Here is a 21,099-nt window from a genome sequence, read left to right on the forward strand (position 1 = left end):
CCATACATCTACACTCACACACCCACTCACACACCCTCAAAACAACTCTCATACTCACTCTTACAGACAACCACTCCCAAATCCATACAACCACTCTCACACCCAGTGACTGACCCATACATCTACACTCACACACCCACTCACACACCCTCAAAACTACTCTCATACTCACTCTTACAGACAACCACTCCCAAATCCATACAACCACTCTCACACCCAGTGACTGACCCATACATCTACACTCACACACCCACTCACACACCCTCAAAACTACTCTCATACTCACTCTTACAGACAACCACTCCCAAATCCATACAACCACTCTCACACCCAGTGACTGACCCATACATCTACACTCACACACCCACTCACACACCCTCAAAACTACTCTCATACTCACTCTTACAGATAACCACTCCCAAATCCATACAACCACTCTCACACCCAGTGACTGACCCATCCATCTACACTCACACACCCACTCACACACCCTCAAAACTACTCTCATACTCACTCTTACAGATAACCACTCCCAAATCCACACAACCACTCTCACACCCAGTGACTGACCCATACATCTACACTCACACACCCACTCACACACCCTCAAAACTACTCTCATACTCACTCTTACAGATAACCACTCCCAAATCCATACAACCACTCTCACACCCAGTGACTGACCCATACATCTACACTCACACACCCACTCACACACCCTCAAAACTACTCTCATACTCACTCTTACAGACAACCACTCCCAAATCCATACAACCACTCTCACACCCAGTGACTGACCCATACATCTACACTCACACACCCACTCACACACCCTCAAAACTACTCTCATACTCACTCTTACAGACAACCACTCCCAAATCCATACAACCACTCTCACACCCAGTGACTGACCCATACATCTACTCACACTATCTCACACTATCCCACTTTCCTATAAAGCCAGTCACACACTCACTCTCAAAGGTTACAGGTTACAGTTTGGAAATTGATTACAAAATCAATTCACTGAAAAAAAACAAAGGTTGCAGGGACGTTATAGTTGGGAAATAATTGGAAAATAGAATACAAAAAATCTTCGAATTTTGTTGAAAAACAAACAGGTTACAAGGGCGTTGTATATTTATGCACAGGTTTCACTCCCACAAAAACATAGAAATTCAGCAGTTATAGTTAGCTGAGCTAACTATAGCTTAGTGCCCGAGCAAAGCACTGCTTATGACCTCACATAATACATCACTCATGACATGGTCAGTGACATCACTGATGAAATCACTGATTGACATCACAAATGACATCACTGATGATTTCATCCACTCAGATACCCACACAACCACTCATACATCCACTCAAACACCCATACAACCACTCCCATACCCATTCACTCATCCATAGAGCCAGTCACAGGCTCACCCACTCACCCATGCAGCCACTCACACACCCACCCACTCACCCATAGTGTCTCAACAGCTACCCACTCACCCATTCAATCACTCACACACCCATACAAACACTCACTCACCCGTACAGCCATTCACACAGTCACTTAGTCACTGATACAGCCTCTCATGTATCCACTCATACATCCATACAACCACTCACACAGCCACTCACTCACCCATGCTGCTACTCACATACCCACTTATACACCCACACCGCTACTCACCCACCCACCTATTCAACCATACAGTCACTGGAAGACCCACTCACATGCCCATAAAGCCACACCCTCTGACACGCAGATGCACACAGTCACATAACCACTCACATTATATATATTAGAAATAGTATCACTCATTAGTACTACACAAAGTATACTAATTTAACTTTTGTAGTACCTTACTATATATGGTTAATTCTCATAAACTTTCCGAAAACCCTCACAATCACTGGATGATGATGTCTGTGATGTAATTTGAGATGTCATCAGTAAAGTCAATGACCATGTCATGAGTGATGTAATATATGAGGTCATAAGCAGCGCATTGCGGGGGCATACATTATAGTTAGCTCAGTTAACTACAACTGCTGAATTTCTATGGTTTTGTACAGGTGAAATCTGAGTATAACTATATATATATATCTATATGCATGCTTCTCCCCCACCTATGCATGTTTACATGTTGGGTGGTGGGAGGAGCATGTCCTCATGGGTTCACTCGCTAGGTTGTTCCCCAATAATATTGCTTATTTCTGGTGTTTCATTGATGACATTTGTTTGATCTGGAGGGGTTCAGTAGAATCAGCGGCTGAATTTGTCAGAGTAATTAATGATAATCAATTGAATCTCAAGTTTACATCTCAAATCAGTACCACCATGATTCAATTTTTAGACGTTGAATTATATGTCTTAGATGATAAACTACATACCCGACTCCACAGAAAGCCTACGGCGGGCAATTCTATTTTGCACGCAAATAGCTCACGTCCAGGTCATCTAGTCAAAAGTATTCCGTATGGAGAATTTCTACGTATACGCAGAATTTGCAGTTCCAATTTAGATCTGGAGAAATGTCAGAATGAAGCATATTTGAGATTTTGTGCAAGAGGCTATCGGACATCCTTATTAAAGGAAGCTTTGAATAGGGCTAACAGTATGAACCGGGAAGAGTATCTCACTTCCACCAGTGCCAACAGGATACAAATTGGGCAAGAGTTGACAAAGGAAGCCCCTTGGAGAAGTGTGGCTCAATGGTTAGAGCGGCAGACCCTAATGCAGAGGTCTAGCCCGGGACCAGGGTTCAATTCCCCGCCTCGGCGGGTCTTGAGCTCAAAAATTCCACGGACCTGATAATTCTCGCCTCGGTGCCTATTCCAATCATGGGGTCCCACTCTGAAACTCTGGGCAAGAGCTTGCTTAATCTCCACAACAGCCCTCACAACGCTAAGGATGCCTGGCCTCCACCTTGGGGGTGCCCAGGAGTGGACACCTCACAGGGAATGCCAGGATGGGTTCCACAGCGGTGTTCGTACAAGCGCCTTGAGACCCTTGCGGGTGAGTAGTGCGCTATACAAGTATCAATTCACAATTCACAAGGTCAGTTTAATCACCACCTTTAATAGTGAGGAAAAGAAGGTGAGGGGGATTTTGAAGAAGCATTGGCCTTTGTTAAAGACTGACATCAGTGTGGCACCATTACTACCAGATGAACTGACCATAGTCTTTAGAAGAGCTCCCTCAATAAGGGATGCTCTGGTTAGATCCAGTCCCGAGGTCATCACAAAGAAAAATTGGTTGTCAGATAAATCTGGGTTTTATAAATGTATCTCTTGCAGAGCATGCAAATTTGGAAAAAATACCAAAGAATACTGCTCTGCATTTGATTCCGTGCCTGTTCAATTTAAAGGGCATTTTACTTGCCGCACTGATTTTGTGGTCTATGTGCTCCAGTGTACTTGAGGCTAAAGTACGTCGGGAGCACCAAATTACAGGCTTTTAATCGCATCCTCCAGCATTTAAGGGCAATTGTAAACCTTGACGAAAACTACCCAGTTGCGCGCCATTTTGGTTTCGCCCATAAGAAAAATTTGAACGATCTGCAATACTTTATTATTGATGCAGTACCTAAAAACATCAGGGGTGGGAACAGAGAGAAATTGTTAAGGCAACTAGAAAGCAAATACATTCTGCTTTTAGATACCGGGATTCCTAATGGAATGAATACAGGGGAGGACCTGCATTGTTTTTTATAATTATGGGTCAACAGAAGAGTGGCAGACTTCTGGTTTCTGGCTCAGTTGTAACCCCTCATTCATGTTTTATGTAAGAATCCAGCGTTGCCTGTTCTCTATGCATAATCAGACTTGTAGCCATTCGCTATTCTATCCTTAGAATTATCCATCTAGACACTTTAGGATATGATGTGACATTATAGTATTGCATTTTGATTTCAAGAATGTTTGACACTTATGCCATGAATGTATTGATTTATTGAGTATTAAGCTTCGATAGACAGCATTTTGTACACAGATTTATAGGATGAATGGGCACTATGCCATAAGCTCCTCCTTTAATTAATAGCTGTCACTATTTCAAGATTGTCATTCCGTAGTATTCTGTGGTGATAGCAGAATTGTTTTATAAATCCATTAACACATGTAAACCTCATAACTGGGTTAACATGTAAAACCACATTGTCTTCCCATATTATTTATCAGCCAGTGACCCATTGAATACAACTGAGGCAGGGATCTACCTCCGTGTCACGGCTGATGTTGCACTTTGCACTTTGCATGTTTGTTTGCACGATTTATTATGAATTTTAGCCCTTGCACTTTAACAAAATTTGGGGGTTGTATGCCAGTAATAATTCCATCCTTTAATACATAAACTGTTTTTATCCTGGTATGTTCTGCGCAAATTGTATCACAGTCATGAAATGTAGAAATGAGTATTGTATATTTGCGCTATCCGTGGTGCATTGTAAATAGCAACTATAATTGTATTTACTATGTTGTGGAGAAAGGGAAAAAGGAAAAAACAATCTTTTATACAAAAAAGAACACCAGGATCAATTGTTAAAATGACATTTTGTTACCATTGTATTTTATCTACGTTCATGGATGAGGAACGCCCCTTTTTTTCAATTGTGCACAGTATTTAAACACTGGTATTGGTTCCGCTAGGCATGTGATCAAGGCTACTGTGACGTAGCTGAAACGCGTCATGCTGGCGATTAGGGGTAAATAAACTACCTTTGAATTCTACTCGTAGCGCTGTGGAGTGGTCTGTACCTGTTTTTTCTTCATTGGAATACATTTCCTAGAGGGAGGCGTAGCAGGAGTTTGTATCGTATATATATATATATATATATATATATTCACTGAAAAAACCATAGGTTTCAGGGGCGTTATAGTTAGCTGGACATTTCACTCGTACAAAACCATTGAAATTCCCCCGTTATAGTTAGGTCAGCTAACTATAACTCGCGCGCCCTCAATGCACTGCTGATGATGTCACATATTACATCACTCATGACATGGTCAGTGACATCACTCATTACATCACTGATGACATCTCAAATGAAATCACTGGTGACATCACTGATGACATCAACCAGTAAATGTGTGTATTTCTGAAAATTAAATATTTTTTATATATGTATATCTCAAGGTCGATGGAAGAATAAATGGGTAAATAAGTGTCTAAATGGATGTTTTTTTGTAAAATTGATTGTATAACTGACTGATTAAGTGTATCTTAGTGAATACATGGGTTAGCGAGTAATGGTTAAATATGTAAATATCTGTATCAGTCTCTCACTTTGTGTATAAGTGGTTGCATGGGTTGGTGAGTAGCTACATGAGTGTCTATATGGGTTATTAGTTATTTTTTTGAGTATCAGTATGAGTGTCTGAGTGTCTGTATGGTTTGGTGGGGGGTATTACTTAGTGCATAGATGCATGAAAGAGTGACTCACTGTTTGTATGTGTTGAAGACAGCATGTGTGCAGGACTATATTGGTGGATTAGTGTGTGTATGGGTGTGTTAGTGAGTGAATGACTGTCTCAATAGTGTCTTTATGAGTAACTACATATGTTTTAAACTAGTATATGTGAGTATTGGTGCATATAAGTGAGTATATGGGAGAGTGAGAGATTGGAAGAGTTGCTGTATAAATAAGTATGTGTTTCTATGCCTGATTGTTTAAGAGAGTAAGTATGTGTAGTATTGTGTGTGTAACTGTATTTGCAAGTAAATGCATGTTTGATTCTTTATTAGCTTGAGTGACTATGTGTTTGAGTAACTCTATGAATGAGTGGTGATGTGTAACAGGATGTATAGGTGTATGAGTACATATGATGAGTGAGTACATGTATGAGTGACTATATAGGACTGTTGGTGAATTAGTGGATGTGTATGTAGATCTCGGAATTACTGAATAGGTTGTTGTAACTGGTACTGGTATGTAATTTTTTTTGAAATTTGTAGTTTCTATTTTTGAATGTGTGTATCAAAGGTTATATTAGGGTGAGAGGAGGTCTGCCACTCAATCACAAGGATGATGCCATCAGTGATGTCATCAGTGATGTTATTTGAGATGTCATCAGTGATGTAATGAGTGATGCCACTGACCATGTCATGAATGATGTAATCTGTGAGGTCATCAGCAGTGCATTGCGGGCGCGCGAGTTATAGTTAGTTGAACTAACAATAACAGGGGAATTTCAATGGTTTTGTATGGTTTTGTATGAATGAAATGTCCAGCTAACTAAAACACCTCTGAAACCTATGTTTTTTTCAGTTAATTTAAAAAAAAAATTCAATGCTAGTTCCTAACTATAACGTGTCTGAAACCTATGTTTTTTTCAGTGAATTTCAAAGGTTTTTTAAATGATAGTTTCTAACTATGCCTACAGAGGTAGGACATGTGAAGAACGAAGAAAAAACGCACAGAAATAAGCAAAAGAAATGCAGAAAGAAGCAACAGAAGTCCTCAAAGACAAAGAAAAGTGCAGGAAGAAACAAGACATGCAGAAAGAATAAACAGAGGAGCGGGAAGAAGCCTTGTTGCAAAATCATCCTGTAACCTAAAGTTTTTCAGACGGGTACTGCTGGTAACTGAGTCTGACTAACCAGTCCTAGAGCCAGTGCTATGTTAAAAGATATTTAGAATACAGTTAAAGGGTATACTCAGACATGAGTCCCTTGCTCATTGCACCATCAGGATTCAAGCAAGCCGGGCCGAAGACGGCTGTAATGCCAGAAACCGGTCCCCGGAAGCTTGTTTCCTTCCCAGTGTAAGAATTGGCTTTTGTAGTTTGGTTTGCCCTGTTCCCATCATGCACTGGGACAGGAACAGACTAATTTGCATACAGCCAGGTTCTGAAACTGGGATGGTGCAATGAGCTAAAAAACGGTGTTGGATCTAGCCCTGATCTCTTGACTGGGTGAGAGTATTCTGCTTAATTCAGAGACTCTGTCCATCACCACCCCTTGTTGTAAATAATTTTGTCCACCCTAAGCGTGGAAGGGTATACTCAGACATGAGTCCCTTGCTCATTGCACCATCAGGATTCAAGCAAGCCGGGCCGAAGACGGCTGTAATGCCAGAAACCGGTCCCCGGAAGCTTGTTTCCTTCCCAGTGTAAGAATTGGCTTTTGTAGTTTGGTTTGCCCTGTTCCCATCATGCACTGGGACAGGAACAGACTAATTTGCATACAGCCAGGTTCTGAAACTGGGATGGTGCAATGAGCTAAAAAACGGTGTTGGATCTAGCCCTGATCTCTTGACTGGGTGAGAGTATTCTGCTTAATTCAGAGACTCTGTCCCTCACCACCCCTTGTTGTAAATAATTTTGTCCACCCTAAGCGTGGAAGGGTATACTCAGACATGAGTCCCTTGCTCATTGCACCATCAGGATTCAAGCAAGCCGGGCCGAAGACGGCTGTAATGCCAGAAACCGGTCCCCGGAAGCTTGTTTCCTTCCCAGTGTAAGAATTGGCTTTTGTAGTTTGGTTTGCCCTGTTCCCATCATGCACTGGGACAGGAACAGACTAATTTGCATACAGCCAGGTTCTGAAACTGGGATGTTGCAATGAGCTAAAAAACGGTGTTGGATCTAGCCCTGATCTCTTGACTGGGTGAGAGTATTCTGCTTAATTCAGAGACTCTGTCCCTCACCACCCCTTGTTGTAAATAATACAGTTAAAGCACCTACATACTCTAATGAACACTATGCGTTATAGTCCCCCTGTGATTAGCATTACCTCCTCTGTAAGCCCCTAGTATTTAATAGGGCAGGGGGATTAAAACTAGGGGTGGGCGGAATTTGCGTAATCGCGTTACGCAAATCTCTGCGAAATGGCAAAACCTCCCCGAACACGCAGCAATTCCACGAACACACGGAATTGCTTGTTCGCAATGCTTTTTTACTGTTCGCAATCGCTGTTTGCATGCTCAGGGGGAACTATCTCGCAAACACGCATCTGAGAACGCAAACAAGCAAAACAATTTGCGAAGTTGCGAAATACAGAATTTTGGGCAATTTTGCGTTCTCCGCGGAACGCGAAATTACCCAAATTCCGCGAGTGGAACAGAATTTACCACCCATGCCTAATTAAAACTACCTCTTAAAATGCACCGCGGGATGCGTTTGCACGCTGGTAAAGGGAGGGGGGAGCCTGCGATGACATGTGTGCAAACACGACCTGTGAACGTTTTAAGTTGGGGGATAAAGTCCCCTTGAATCCTGAGGGTCCCTGGGGGCCAACTAAAGCACCAGGTATGCCTAGTAAGCGCCACAGACTTGCATTTCAGAGAGGTGTAAAATGGGGCATGGCCTCGGACCACCTCTCTGCAACGCAGCTCTGTAGTGCTTACTGGAAGTACATGGTGGACTAGTTGGACCCAGGGACTCTCAGGACTAAACAGGACTTAATTTCCCAACTTAAAATGCACCACAGAGCGTGTTTACACACATCACCTCAGGCCCCGTCCCCTCCCTTCACCACTGTGTAAACACGCTCTGTGGCCCTTTTAATTTGGGAGATTAAGTCCCCTTGAATCCTGAGTGTTCTTAGGGTCCAACTAGCCCACTAGGTACCTCTAGTAAGCGCCACAGAGCTTCATTGCAGAGAGGTGTAAAAAGGAGCACGGCCTAGACCACCTCTCTGCAACGCAGTGCAGTGGCACATACTGCAAGCACCTGGTGGGCTAGTTGGCCCCCAGGGGCCCTCAAGATTGAAGGGGAATTATTTCCCCAACTTAAAATGCACCACAGGGCGTGTTTGCACACGTCACTTCAGGTCCCGTCCTCTCACTTCACCACTGTGTAAACACGCTCTGTGGTTGTTTTAATTTGGGAGATTAAGTCCCCTTAAATCCTGAGGGTCCCTAGGGTCCAACTAGCACACTAGGTAACTCCAACAAGTGCCACTGAGCTACGTTGAGTTAATCCCCCAACTTAAAACGTGCCAAGGGATGCGTTTGCACAGTGGTGAAAAGGAGGGGGCGGAGCCTGAGTTCAAATGTGTGCAAACACGCCCTGTGACGCGGTTTAAGTTGGGGAATTAATTCCTTGTCAATACTGAGGGAGCCTGGGGGCAAACTAGCCCACAAGCTACCTCCAATAAGCGCCATGGAGCTGCGTTGCAGAGTGTTGTAAAAAGGGGCGTGGCCTCTGAACACCTCTGTGCAACGCAGCCTCCTGGCACATACTGGAGGTACCTGGTGGGCTACTTGTCCCACAGGGGACCTCAGGATTCAGGGGCACTTAATCCTGCAACTTAAAACGCGCCACAGGGCGTGTTTGCACACATGTCACATCAGGCCCCGTCCCCTCACTTCACCACTGTGTAAACACGCTCTGTGGTCGTTTTAATTTATTTGGGAAATCAAGTCCCCTTGAATCCTGAGGTTCCCTAGGGTCCAACTAGCCCACTAGGTACCTCCAGTAAGCGCCACAGAGCTGTGTTGCAAACAGGTGTAAAAAGGGGCGTAGCCTCTGAACACCTGTCTGCAACGCAGCTCCCTGGTGCATACTGGAGATACCTGTTGGGCTAGTTGACCCTCAGTATTGGAAGAAAATTATTCCTCAACTTACAACTTGCCACGGTGCGCATTTGCACAATGGTGAAGGATGGGGGCGTGGCCTGGGGTGACATGTCTGCAAACATGCCCTGTGGTGCATTTTAAATTGGAGAATTAATTCCTCCTCAATCCTGGTCTCAGGTACCTCCATTATGCACCAGAGAGCTGCGTTGCAGAGAGGTTATCAGAGGCCACGCCCCTTTTTACAACACTCTGCCTCTGCAACGCAGCTCCCTGGAGCTTACTGCAGGTACCTGGTGGGCTAGTTAGCCCCCAGGAACCCTCAGGATCGAAGAGGAATTAATTCCCCAACTTAAACCGCGCCAAAGGGTGTGTTTGCACACATGTCAACCCCCTCCCTACACCACTGTGCAAACGCACCCCGTGGCGCGTTTTAAGTTGGGGGATTAACTCCCCTTGAATTCTGAGGGTCCCTGGGGTGCAACTAGCCCACCAGCTACCTCCATTAAGCTACACAGCCCCCCTTCACAAAATAAAAAATAAAATAAAAAACAGGATCAGGCCGGAGGCCGCGCCCCCTTATTGCAACACTTCCCTGGCGCATTTGCAGAGGGGGAACAAATTCCCCTTGAATACTGGGGGTGCCTGGGGGCCAACTAGCTCACCAGGTACCTCCAGTATGCGCCGGGGAGCTGCGTTGCATAGTGGTGTTCTGAGGCCACGCCCCTTTTTTAACCTCTCTGCAACGCAGCTCTGTGGTGCTTACTGGAGGTAGCTGGTGGGCCAGTTGCACCATAGGGACCCTCAGTATTCAAGGGGAGTTAATCCCCCAACTTAAAACGTGCCAAGGGGCGCATTTGCACAGTGGTGAAGGGAGGGGGCGGAGCCTGAGCTCACATGTGTTCAAACGCACCCTGTGACGCGGTTTAAGTTGGGGAATTAATTCCTTGTCAATACTGAGGGAGCCTGGGGGCAAACTAGCCCACAAGCTACCTCCAATAAGCGCCATGGAGCTGCGTTGCAGAGTGTTGTAAAAAGGGGCGTGGCCTCTGAACACCTCTCTGCAACTCAGCCTCCTGGCGCATACTGGAGGTACCTGGTGGGCTAATTCACCCCCAGGGGACCTCAGGATTCAGGGGCACTTAATCCTGCAACTTAAAACGCGCCACAGGGCGTGTTTGCACACATGTCACATCAGGCCCTTCCCCCTTCCTTCACCATTGTACAAATATTCCTCTAAAATCAGCCGAACTACGAATTCCGATTTACTCACCTGTTATCAGGACAGAACCCAGTGCGGATTCCTTTAGCCCAGCACTGACCCTGAAAACGAATTCTAAGCATACTTACAGTAACTTGTATTTCCTTTCATAGGAATCCATTGTGTGGTTTTCAGCAGAAAAGTTTTTAAGTGTTGATTTTAGAAACGTACAAATATTCCTCTAAAATCCGCCGAACAACGAATTCCGATTTACTCACCTGTTATCAAGAGAGACCTCAGTGCTGCATATTTGAGCCCAGAACTTATCCTGAAAAGTAATTCTAACCATACTTACCAGTAACTTGAATTTCTTTCCATAGGCTAACATTGACTGGTTTCACTTGGAAATTCTTCTAAGTGTGGAGTTTTGGAACTTTAAAATATTTACCTAAAACCAGCCGAACAACAAATTCCGATTTACTCATCTATTATCAGGAGAGACCTTAGTGCTGCATCTTTGAGCCCAGTACTGATCCTGAAAAGTAATTCTAACCATACTTACCAGTAACTTGTATTTCCTTCCGTAGGAATCCATTTTCTGGTTTTCACCAGAAAGGTTTCAAAGTGTCTATTTTCACAAACTAAAAATATTCCTTACAATTGCCTGTCTGGCTTAAACGCATTCTATCAGCTGTTTACAGGAGATGCACCCATGCTGGTTCCAGGAGCCTCCACTGAGTAAGAAAAAGTAACGTTAACACTACTTACCTGCTAAGTGAATTTCCTCCCATAGGATAACATTGGTGAATCTATGTGAAAAAGTTTCTGTCAACTTTTAAAATACAATAATATTCCTTAAAAATCACTACTGTAACCAAAACGCTTTTACTCAACTGTTTACAGGAGATGTCCCAGGACTGAATCTAGGATCCAGTCCTGTGGTTAGAAGAGTAATCCAAAAAGTCACTAATTGCATTTTACTAGAAATTCACATTGACCTCAATGTTGCATTGTGTCTGAAATTGTGTTGCGCATCACAACAACCGTAACTGCTGTACTTATTGCCTATTTGCAAAGTATTTAAACTAAAGTTATTTATTCTGAGAAAGTATATTTTGTAATGTAATGTATAATGTAATTATCATGTCATTTAAAAAATAAAATATCTAAAATTAAATTGTTTAAAAAAATGTAGAAAATCAGTATAACATTTTTTTTTAAATTAATACATTTATGAATTGTCATTTACAAAACCTCTGAAATTCACTGAAAAAACCATAGGTTTCAGACATGTTATAGTTAGGAATTAGCATTTAAAAAACCTTTGAAATTCACTAAAAAAAACATAGGTTTCAGACTAGTTATAGTTAGGAATAAGCATTTAAAAAACCTTAGAAATTCACTATAAAACCCATAGGTTTCAGGGGTGTTATAGTTAGCTGGACATTCCACTCATACAAAATCATTGAAATTCCTCTTTTATAGTTAGTTGTACTAACTTTAACTCTCGCGCCCGCAATCCATTGGTGATGATGTCACTTATTACATCATTCATGGCATGGTCAGTGATGTCACTGATGACATCACTGATGCCATCTCAAATGACATCACTGATGGCATCATCCATGTGACAATCTGCTACATCTCATCCTACACTAGTGTAACCTTTGCAACACTCATTATAATATATGGAGTACCATATTAGAAACCATTGACACACCAATACAAGTTTCTAAAAACCCACTCAGTTATACACACACATCTTAACACTTACCTATATATTTACTCATACAAACTAACAAAGATGAATAGAACACCATTAAATAAACGTATACACCCACATCGACATTATACACCAAAAGACATCCTATTGACTTATGCAGTCATCCTTCTCACTTATGCAAACAATTTATCATACTTATATTTACTAAGCTACATATTTATACAAAAACACTTTATTTATTGATATAGATAGTAACTCATACTTAGTGTGTTATAACATCATTATTACAAGTGTACAGTTTTCGATACAGTTACTCATACAATCACTGAGTCTTATGTAGACCTATTTATGTACAGCAACTGTCACATACACTGCCTTTTATATTTCTACTTTGTTGGACATGTATAATTGAGAAATATATTTACTACTCACCACACCCTTAAAGAGATTCTCTCGCCCAAACAACTGCTTCCACATACAGTCTTAACCTCATATGCCTATTAAATCAACTATTTACACAAAGTAAGAGGTGTGGCGCCGCGGCCAGGGCGACTGACGCTGGAATCTGGGGACCACGGTTCGATCCCCGGCTCCGGCGGCAGGTTAGCCCAGCACCATGTGACTCTGGGCAATAGCTCGCTTAATCTTCCCGACGGCCCCCAGCGCCTAGAGACCCTTACGGGTGATTGTGCGCTTTACAAATGTGGACTTTACTTTACTTTACACATCTTTGGACAGTCACACACCTCCCACCCAATCACACACACATTCACTATCCCATACTGAAAGTATAAATTCTTTATTGTATAGTTAGTTAAAACCTTTACAATATACCAAGTAATAAAACCACATTCCTTTACGCACTTTATACACAAAATACACTATCCCATACAATTACTCACTTAAGTATTTAATAACTAATATAGACTTTCACATAGCTAGTAACCAACTTATATAGTAGTTTACACAACAAGAGATAGAGTGATACAGATATGCACACAGTTTAATCACTATCCCATATATTTAGTGAGACACTTTAAATTAGTCACTTAGACAGTCAATCACACTGCTACTAAATCCTCCATCCAGACACTTATACATCAACTCATTCTTCAATGCAGACTGCTATATATATAATACTTAATTAAATATTGAAGCAAACCACATTCGCTGGATGATGTCATCAGTGATGTCATTTGAGATGTCATCAGTGATGTCACTGACCATGTCATGAATGATGTAATATGTGACATCATCACCAATGGATTGTGGGCGCGAGAGTTACAGTTAGTACAACTATATAGATGGGTGACCTGGATAGTGCAGAATCATTAACAGCTGAATTGAACAGTAACAACATTAACCTTAGATTCATTTTGCACATCAGTCACACACAGGTGGGATTCCTGAACACTACTATCTATGTATCAGGAGATAAGTTGTAGTCCACATTATATAGAAAACCTATTGCGGGGAACGCCACCTTACATGCGTCTAACTCACACTCCAGCCACCTCATTAGGAGTATCCCCTATGGGGAACTCCTAAGATTGAAAAGGATTTGTAGCACTGATAAGGAGTCCACTAGATGTACTCAAGAGGCTCTATCCAGATTTAAAGCTAGAGGATATAGTGAGTCTGTTCTTAAGGAAGCTAGTGATAAGGCAGCACTGAGAACGAGATAATCTCTGTTGGGAGCAGTTAACAGGCCCCCTGAGACAGAACATAGGGGGGATGAGGACAAGGTTCCCCTTCTTATTACTTTGTTCAATAGACAACACAGTCAGTTAAAGGTCATTATCAATAAAAACTGGCCCATACTAAGAACGGATGCAGTATTTGAGCCTTGCTTACCTACCAAATCATCCATTACTTTCATACGTGCGGTGTCCATGAGAACGCAATTGGTTAAAAGTAACCAAGAGACAATATCTAGTGGCACGTGGCTCCAACCCAAGAAGGGATTCTACAAATGTACTTCCTGTAGAGCTTGTAAATGTGGCTTTAAACAAACACATTATACAACACCATTCAGTTCTAAAGACGTACAGATAAGGGGACATTATACATGTCGTGCGGAGTATGCGGTCTATGATGCACTTGTGGCCTCAACTATATGGGCAGCACCAAGCTCCAAGTACATGCCCGCATTCTCCAACACTTAAGAGCCATTGTGAACAATGATACCACCTATCCGGTGGCCCGTCATTTTAAGGCTGTACACAATAATGATCTCCAGTGTCTAACTTACTTTGTGATTGATGCCATCCCGACGGAGGGGCAATAGAGAAAGAATGCTGAGACAACAGTAGACCCTCCTAATAATAGAACTGAGCAATACAAAAGGGGATGAGGGAGCGTTTGACCAAATCAAACACTCACCCCCATGGGACCGGTTTCTGGCATTGCAGCCGTCATCAGCCAGGCTAGCTTGAATCCAGTGGCAAAGTGAGCAAGGGACTCACGTCTGAGCATGCCCTGCCAACTTAGGGCGAACAAAGCGATACAAAAGGGGATGATGGACGGAGCGTTTGAGCTAATCAAACACTCACCCCCAGTCAACTGATCTGGGTTTAATCCATCACCATTTTTTAGCTCACTCTGCCACCCCAGTTCAGACATGGCCATATGCAAATCAGTCTGACCCTGTGCCTCAAGGGAACAGTCCAGCCCGAATTGCCAAGCCATGTCTTCCCTGGACCGGAAACAAGCATCATGGGACCGGTTTCTGGCATTGCAGCCGTCATCAGCCAGGCTAGCTTGAATCCAGTGGCAAAATGAGCAAGGGACTCACGTCTGAGCATACCCTGCCAACTTAGGGCGAACAAAGCGATACAAAAGGGGATGATGGACGGAGCGTTTGAGTAAATCAAACACTCACCCCCAGTCAACTGATCTGGGTTTAATCCATCACCATTCTTTAGCTCACTCTGCCACCCCAGTTCAGTCATGGCCATATGCAAATCAGTCTGACCCTGTGCCTCACAGGAACAGTCAGCCGAACTGCCAAGCCATGTCTTCCCTGGACCGGAAACAAGCATCCTGGGACCGGTTTCTGGCAATAATAGAACTGGACAGCAAGGCCCCTCTTGGTTTAAATACCACAGTAGATCTGTACACTTTTCTGTAACCGTGCACATCCAGGCGTGGATTTTGTCCATGTATTAGATTAAGTAAACTTGAATTCAGTTTTCCTGACCATTTTTTCTATTTATATATGTATTTATTTATTTGCTTTAAGCTAACACCTACCTCGCAACTACATATCTATTAAGATATTCGATTACAAATAAATCGTTTCATAAGATTAGATGACACCTCTGTGTAGAACCTCAGTATCTATATAACTTGAAATAGGTCTTGTTTTTATAACACTTTTAGATTCTAGTGTATTTGCACATTAGCAGCACTTTGCAATTTCCTGCAATTTTTGCACATTTTTGAGGTATTGTGTTATAATGAAGAAAGAAGTGGTGACAAGTCGTGTAGAATAGGATCACAGCTTTATTAGATGTTAGTCAGATCCATTGTAATGCCCCACCAGGAGCAGGCTCTCCACAGCTCAGCCCTTCCACACTAACTGACATACTCTTCTAAACCAAACACTATCAACATTCCATTTGACATCATCAGTGGTTGAGCAGCAGGGAGAGAACTTTTGCAGGGAGGGTGTATTAAGTAAAAGTACATTATAACACATCCCCCTTTCATAATGATAGAAAACAAATAACACATGTGAAGATGGTAAAATACATCTTCCTACAAAAGAGGATGTAATAATAAGAAATTTTTTATATATCATCTCTATATTAAAAATGATCATAACAACAAATGTATGAAAGTTGCCAAACATACATATGAGGACAAAGGAAAATGGATGAGAACTCAGTTGCTACACCCATCTCCCTTTCATAATGATCACAAACAAAAGAAAGCTAGTTAAATAAAAATATACATCAAAACCAGTGGAAACTATCCACAAAACCTACGTCCCAAACTACGGGCACAATATGAGTAGCCAAATGCACCACAAACTAAGGCACAAACCAAGGAAAGAACCAGGTCTACCAAAAAGAAATGGAATAAGACATAACCCAAGCTAAGAAAGGGTAATAAAACTTCCCAAACACTCTAAAAACCAATATGGGTATCCCTTAACCCAAAGCAAACATATCCTGGTTTGCTAAAACCCAAAGCAAATATATTAAGAGAAAATTGAAACCCAACATGCACAACCAAAATGCACAGTCAAAAACATAAAACAAATCCAGGGTATCCCTTAACCCAAAGCAAACATATTATAGGCCTGCTTAAAACCAAAGTAATTATATCGTAAAAATCCCCAAACTCAACGTACACAACCACAATGCACAGCCCAAACACCTACTTGGAGCATTAACCATATACAGGGTAAAAACAAAACCAAATGGAAGAAGTTACACAAGAGGTAAACTTTCCACGTCCATATCAAAGGTAACTCTCTACGTGTGTACCCGTCACACACAATCTATGTAGCGTATAAACATATTATAAAGCACACCAAAACTTAGGGTATCCCTTAACCCACATGTGTAGCTATCACACATAACATGCATACATACATAATGTAGGGCAACCCAAAAACCTATGGCATCCTCAAAAATGTAGGGTAATCTTTACTCCACAAGACACTTTCGCTAAACTAAGGATAAGTCTAAACTTATGGCAGACTCACAAAAACTATTATCACAACATACGCAACACAACAAAGTCAATTTTGGAATAACTACCAACCTCCAAAATTATATATGTCCAACATTAAAAGAAAACCATATTAAAGGATAATTTCTCTGTTGTACATGCCATTTTCGAACCATGTATGCAAGACACCCTTTTTTGCATGAGGTGAATAGAAAAAGAATATTCAATATTAATATTTAAACATTCTAGAAGAAAATAAAAGGCTAAAACAAAAATGTTGTTACTGTGGTCTTAAAAGTATACAACAGGATGGCTTGTCTGTTTCTCAAATTGTCTCAGCCGAGGTCATCAAAAACCCATGACGTAATGTAATAAAAACTGGTGCTCGATCTATGCTCCCGAGTATGGCAAGACATTATGCAGACAATAGTACCTTCAAGTAGAGTGTTTTCAACAAGTTCATAACGCGATAAGTAACTTGTTGCTGCCATATTCGTAGGGAAATGCTGCCAATGTTCTTTGCAAACCGCCGATATTCTATGCAGCTCAAACGTTTCACTCAGACTCTCAGAACTCCGCGCATGCGCAAAATGAGAACCTTGCACATGCGTAGAAATAAAAATGTTATCGAGAGACCAGAGTAGGTGAGAAGCGTTCTGTTGACCACTTCCCTCAAAACGTTCTATGACGTGAGAATTTCACCAACACTCCTTAAAGATTCTGTGACGTAATCAGTCACTAACTGAGATGGCAGGGGAAAGATGACTCCAGACGGGAAACTGTCAACTGTCACACAGGACCCAGACGTTTTTAGACGAAGGCAGGACGAGCATGGAAGCAGGTAACACATTGTTTTCACGAAGGCAAAGCGAAAATTACTTTGTAGTATGTGGTAGAAAACACATCAGCACCACCCAGTGCTAGAAGTTAAGTATTTCTCTTCTCGTGGCTTGATTTTTTTTTTTCTCCGGTCACATACAATCCCGGCAGCAGCTGGTTTTTATCTACTACACACTCTGAGGCTCGATTTTTCATCGGCACACATAGTGGCTGGTAATCATCTTTCAATCTACACGGAGGCTCGATTTTCAGTTCCTGAACTACAAGCCATTCAGATCGGTATGATCTCGATCACTAAACAAAGAATGGCAGGTATAATTGACTCACTTCTCTATGAGGCCCGATTTTGCCTCTGAGCATAAGCTAAAATCACTAAATCTTTGTATTGTCACTCTCATTTAAAAATTACTCTCTCTTTGTCAGGGACATAGCACAGCTGTAGTCAAAATTCGGTTATTGAATAATTTCACTGCATAGTTCAAACAAGACTCTAGAATCGATGTCAAGAGTGTCTCAATTCAGTAATTATATAGTCTCAAATTGGGAAGAAACTGACACCAAGCTTTGAGGGCGACCGTTGACAGGGTCACTGGTGGGGCGTATGGGGTGCCTAGTTTCATCCATTCCACTTACTTGATATCTTTAAGTCTTTAAGTCCCAAATCTTTAAATTCTTTTTAAAAGCACTTCTTGTTCTTCTTAATCAGCTTCTTTTACTTCTGTTACACAAGTCAAATCCAAACAAGGTAGCTCCATGGGTTCTTTGCATCGTCGCCAGTGTTATAATGAAGAAAGAAGTGGTGACAAGTCGTGTAGAATAGGATCACAGCTTTATTAGATGTTAGTCAGATCCATTGTAATGCCCCACCAGGAGCAGGCTCTCCACAGCTCAGCCCTTCCACACTAACTGACATACTCTTCTAAACCAAACACTATCAACATTCCATTTGACATCATCAGTGGTTGAGCAGCAGGGAGAGAACTTTTGCAGGGAGGGTGTATTAAGTAAAAGTACATTATAACATATTGCTTATAGGTAGCATCATTTATTTTAGGACGTGTTGTAAGGTTTTTGACATGAAGTACATACAAACTTACATAGATTCTCAGGATGTTTACATCTTAAAGATCTACTAGAGTGATCTCATGCATAGATTTATTGGAGGTTTTCTAGAATTAGGACCCCTTATGTATTGTACATGCCTTACCTTGAAGATATATCAGCTGGACACTCGATGTATTTATGAGTAGTCCAATTGCACTTAAGCTGACATGGGTACAGATATATATTTTAACATGGTATATATATATACAGTTATTTCTTATATTCATATATTTATTTATATATTTATACATTTATTTATTTATTCATTTTAGTTTCCTTCTGAAATTCCAGGTTTTTCCTATGTATAATTGTAAGTTCAATACAATGTTTCATCTGTTGAAAACAATACATGGAAGTGGTTGAGTTTGAACACATAAAAATGGTTTGATTATATATAGATAACCTTTTTATGACACTGATGATCATTCTGTGCATGTGGTATTCGGATACATTGTGACTATAAAGTACTTAGGTACAATGCTCAATGGTATACACTTACCGAATGCACTTTCTTCCATTGTATAAGAATTCAGTCTGTTTACCATGTTGTTTTATCACTTGACACGGGTTTAGCAAATATAAAAATAGTCTTTCTGCAAAACCAGCCGCATTTGATCAAGGCCGTTGTATCGCCTGAAACGCGTCATGGCAGGCAGAAGAGAGAAATAAAGAGTTTCTTTATTGCCACAAAGGGAAGTTTGCTCGTTCTTTTTTGCCGTCTCTGGAGGTTAAGGAATGCTTGGAATCAATATATATCCATCATCAGTTCGCCAAATCCTCTGAAGAGAAGGCGGGAGCCTTCGAAACGCGTCAGGAATTCCACGGCGAAATGGGATTGAATCACTTTCTCTTGAGCTCCTCAGCTATTCAAGCACGCTGTGGCAAGAAAGGCGAGTTCAAGTTTCTCCCCGCGAGTGTGACCGTGTCCTTACACGCGAGCGCACATATATATATAGGCAAGCCCGTCTGCGCCCGTCCGCGGCCGGATCGCGACCAGCGCCAGCCATGCTGCCTGTGCCCTTGCACACAAACAAAGGATAGTCTGGTCTGGTGCGGAGCTCCGGTCACTGAATGTTGCCACTACCTGTCAGTCGCCTGAGCTCAATCTGACGACTCTGGATCTCCCTCCCCACTGCCCTCGCTGCCAAAAGTCTCTAGGCATCGTCCCTTCTCATACAACCTCACTTCTCAAAATAGCTAATAAACCATCCTGTAACACCTCCTCCATCCAGCTCAGGATCGGTCTACTTAACTGCAGATCCCTCCCCAAGCATGCTGATGATTTATGCTTGCTTATAATGGACTCACAATGGGATGCCTTGTGCCTCACAGAGACATGGCTCAATGAAGACAACATGGCATCCACTTCGCTAGCGATCCCGCCAGGCTTTAAAATGAGTTTTTCTAATAGAAAGGAAGGCCGTAGAGGTGGTGGAGTGGCTCTCATCTACAACGAGAAATGTACTTTGTTGTCCTCCACTCCCACCACATTCACAAGCATTGAGGGGTTACATTTCTGCCTCCAAATTACCCCTCAACTGTCTCTTACAGGCCTAGTTATTTACAGACCCCCGGACTGTCCGACATCAGCCTTGTGTGAGCTTATGGACTATATAGTCCTAAATTCGCTAGACCGCTCCTACTTTATTGTAGCCGGCGATTTTAATCTGCACGCCGACAGCCCTAACTGTCCACAGGCCACTCATCTTATCTCTACCCTGCATTCGGCCAATCTAACTCAAGTTATTGCTGGCCCCACGCATCGGGCGGGGCATATGTTGGATCTGTTCTTTTCCAACATATTGAACACAACAGCCATCTCTCCGCTACCACTGCTTTGGACGGACCACTACTTAATCACCATGGCCATCTCAATCCCCTCCCAATCTAAGAGCATAGGAAAACGATCCTATGTGCGGAGAAAATGGGACAATCTAACAGCGGACATACTGTGTCCAGCACTTCGAACAAACCCCATACCCCTTACCTCTGATGTAAACTCCGATGCTGCATCTCTGAACTTGTGGATAGGCAAAGTA

General features: G+C 42.2%; 1 protein-coding gene across 7 annotated transcripts in view; it reads left to right on the forward strand.

Annotated features, from left to right (window-relative positions):
* Window positions 1-15,776: 15,776 nt before the first annotated feature.
* Window positions 15,777-21,099, forward strand: part of LOC144806278 (collagen alpha-1(XII) chain-like) — a 655,546-nt gene continuing 650,223 nt past the window's right edge. For 2 of the 7 annotated variants that reach the window (XM_078672946.1, XM_078673317.1), the window contains exon 1: window positions 15,780-17,957. In XM_078672946.1, coding sequence (XP_078529072.1) covers window positions 17,948-17,957 — 10 coding nt within the window. In that variant the 5' untranslated portion in view covers window positions 15,780-17,947. Of the gene's footprint in view, window positions 17,958-21,099 lie in introns of all 7 variants that reach the window. The other 5 variants (XR_013606560.1, XM_078673523.1, XM_078673198.1 and 2 more) reach the window with 4 other exon arrangements.

Source organism: Lissotriton helveticus, chromosome 1_1 (genome assembly GCF_964261635.1).
Source record: "Lissotriton helveticus chromosome 1_1, aLisHel1.1, whole genome shotgun sequence".
In the NCBI taxonomy this organism is placed as follows: Eukaryota; Metazoa; Chordata; class Amphibia; order Caudata; family Salamandridae; genus Lissotriton; species Lissotriton helveticus.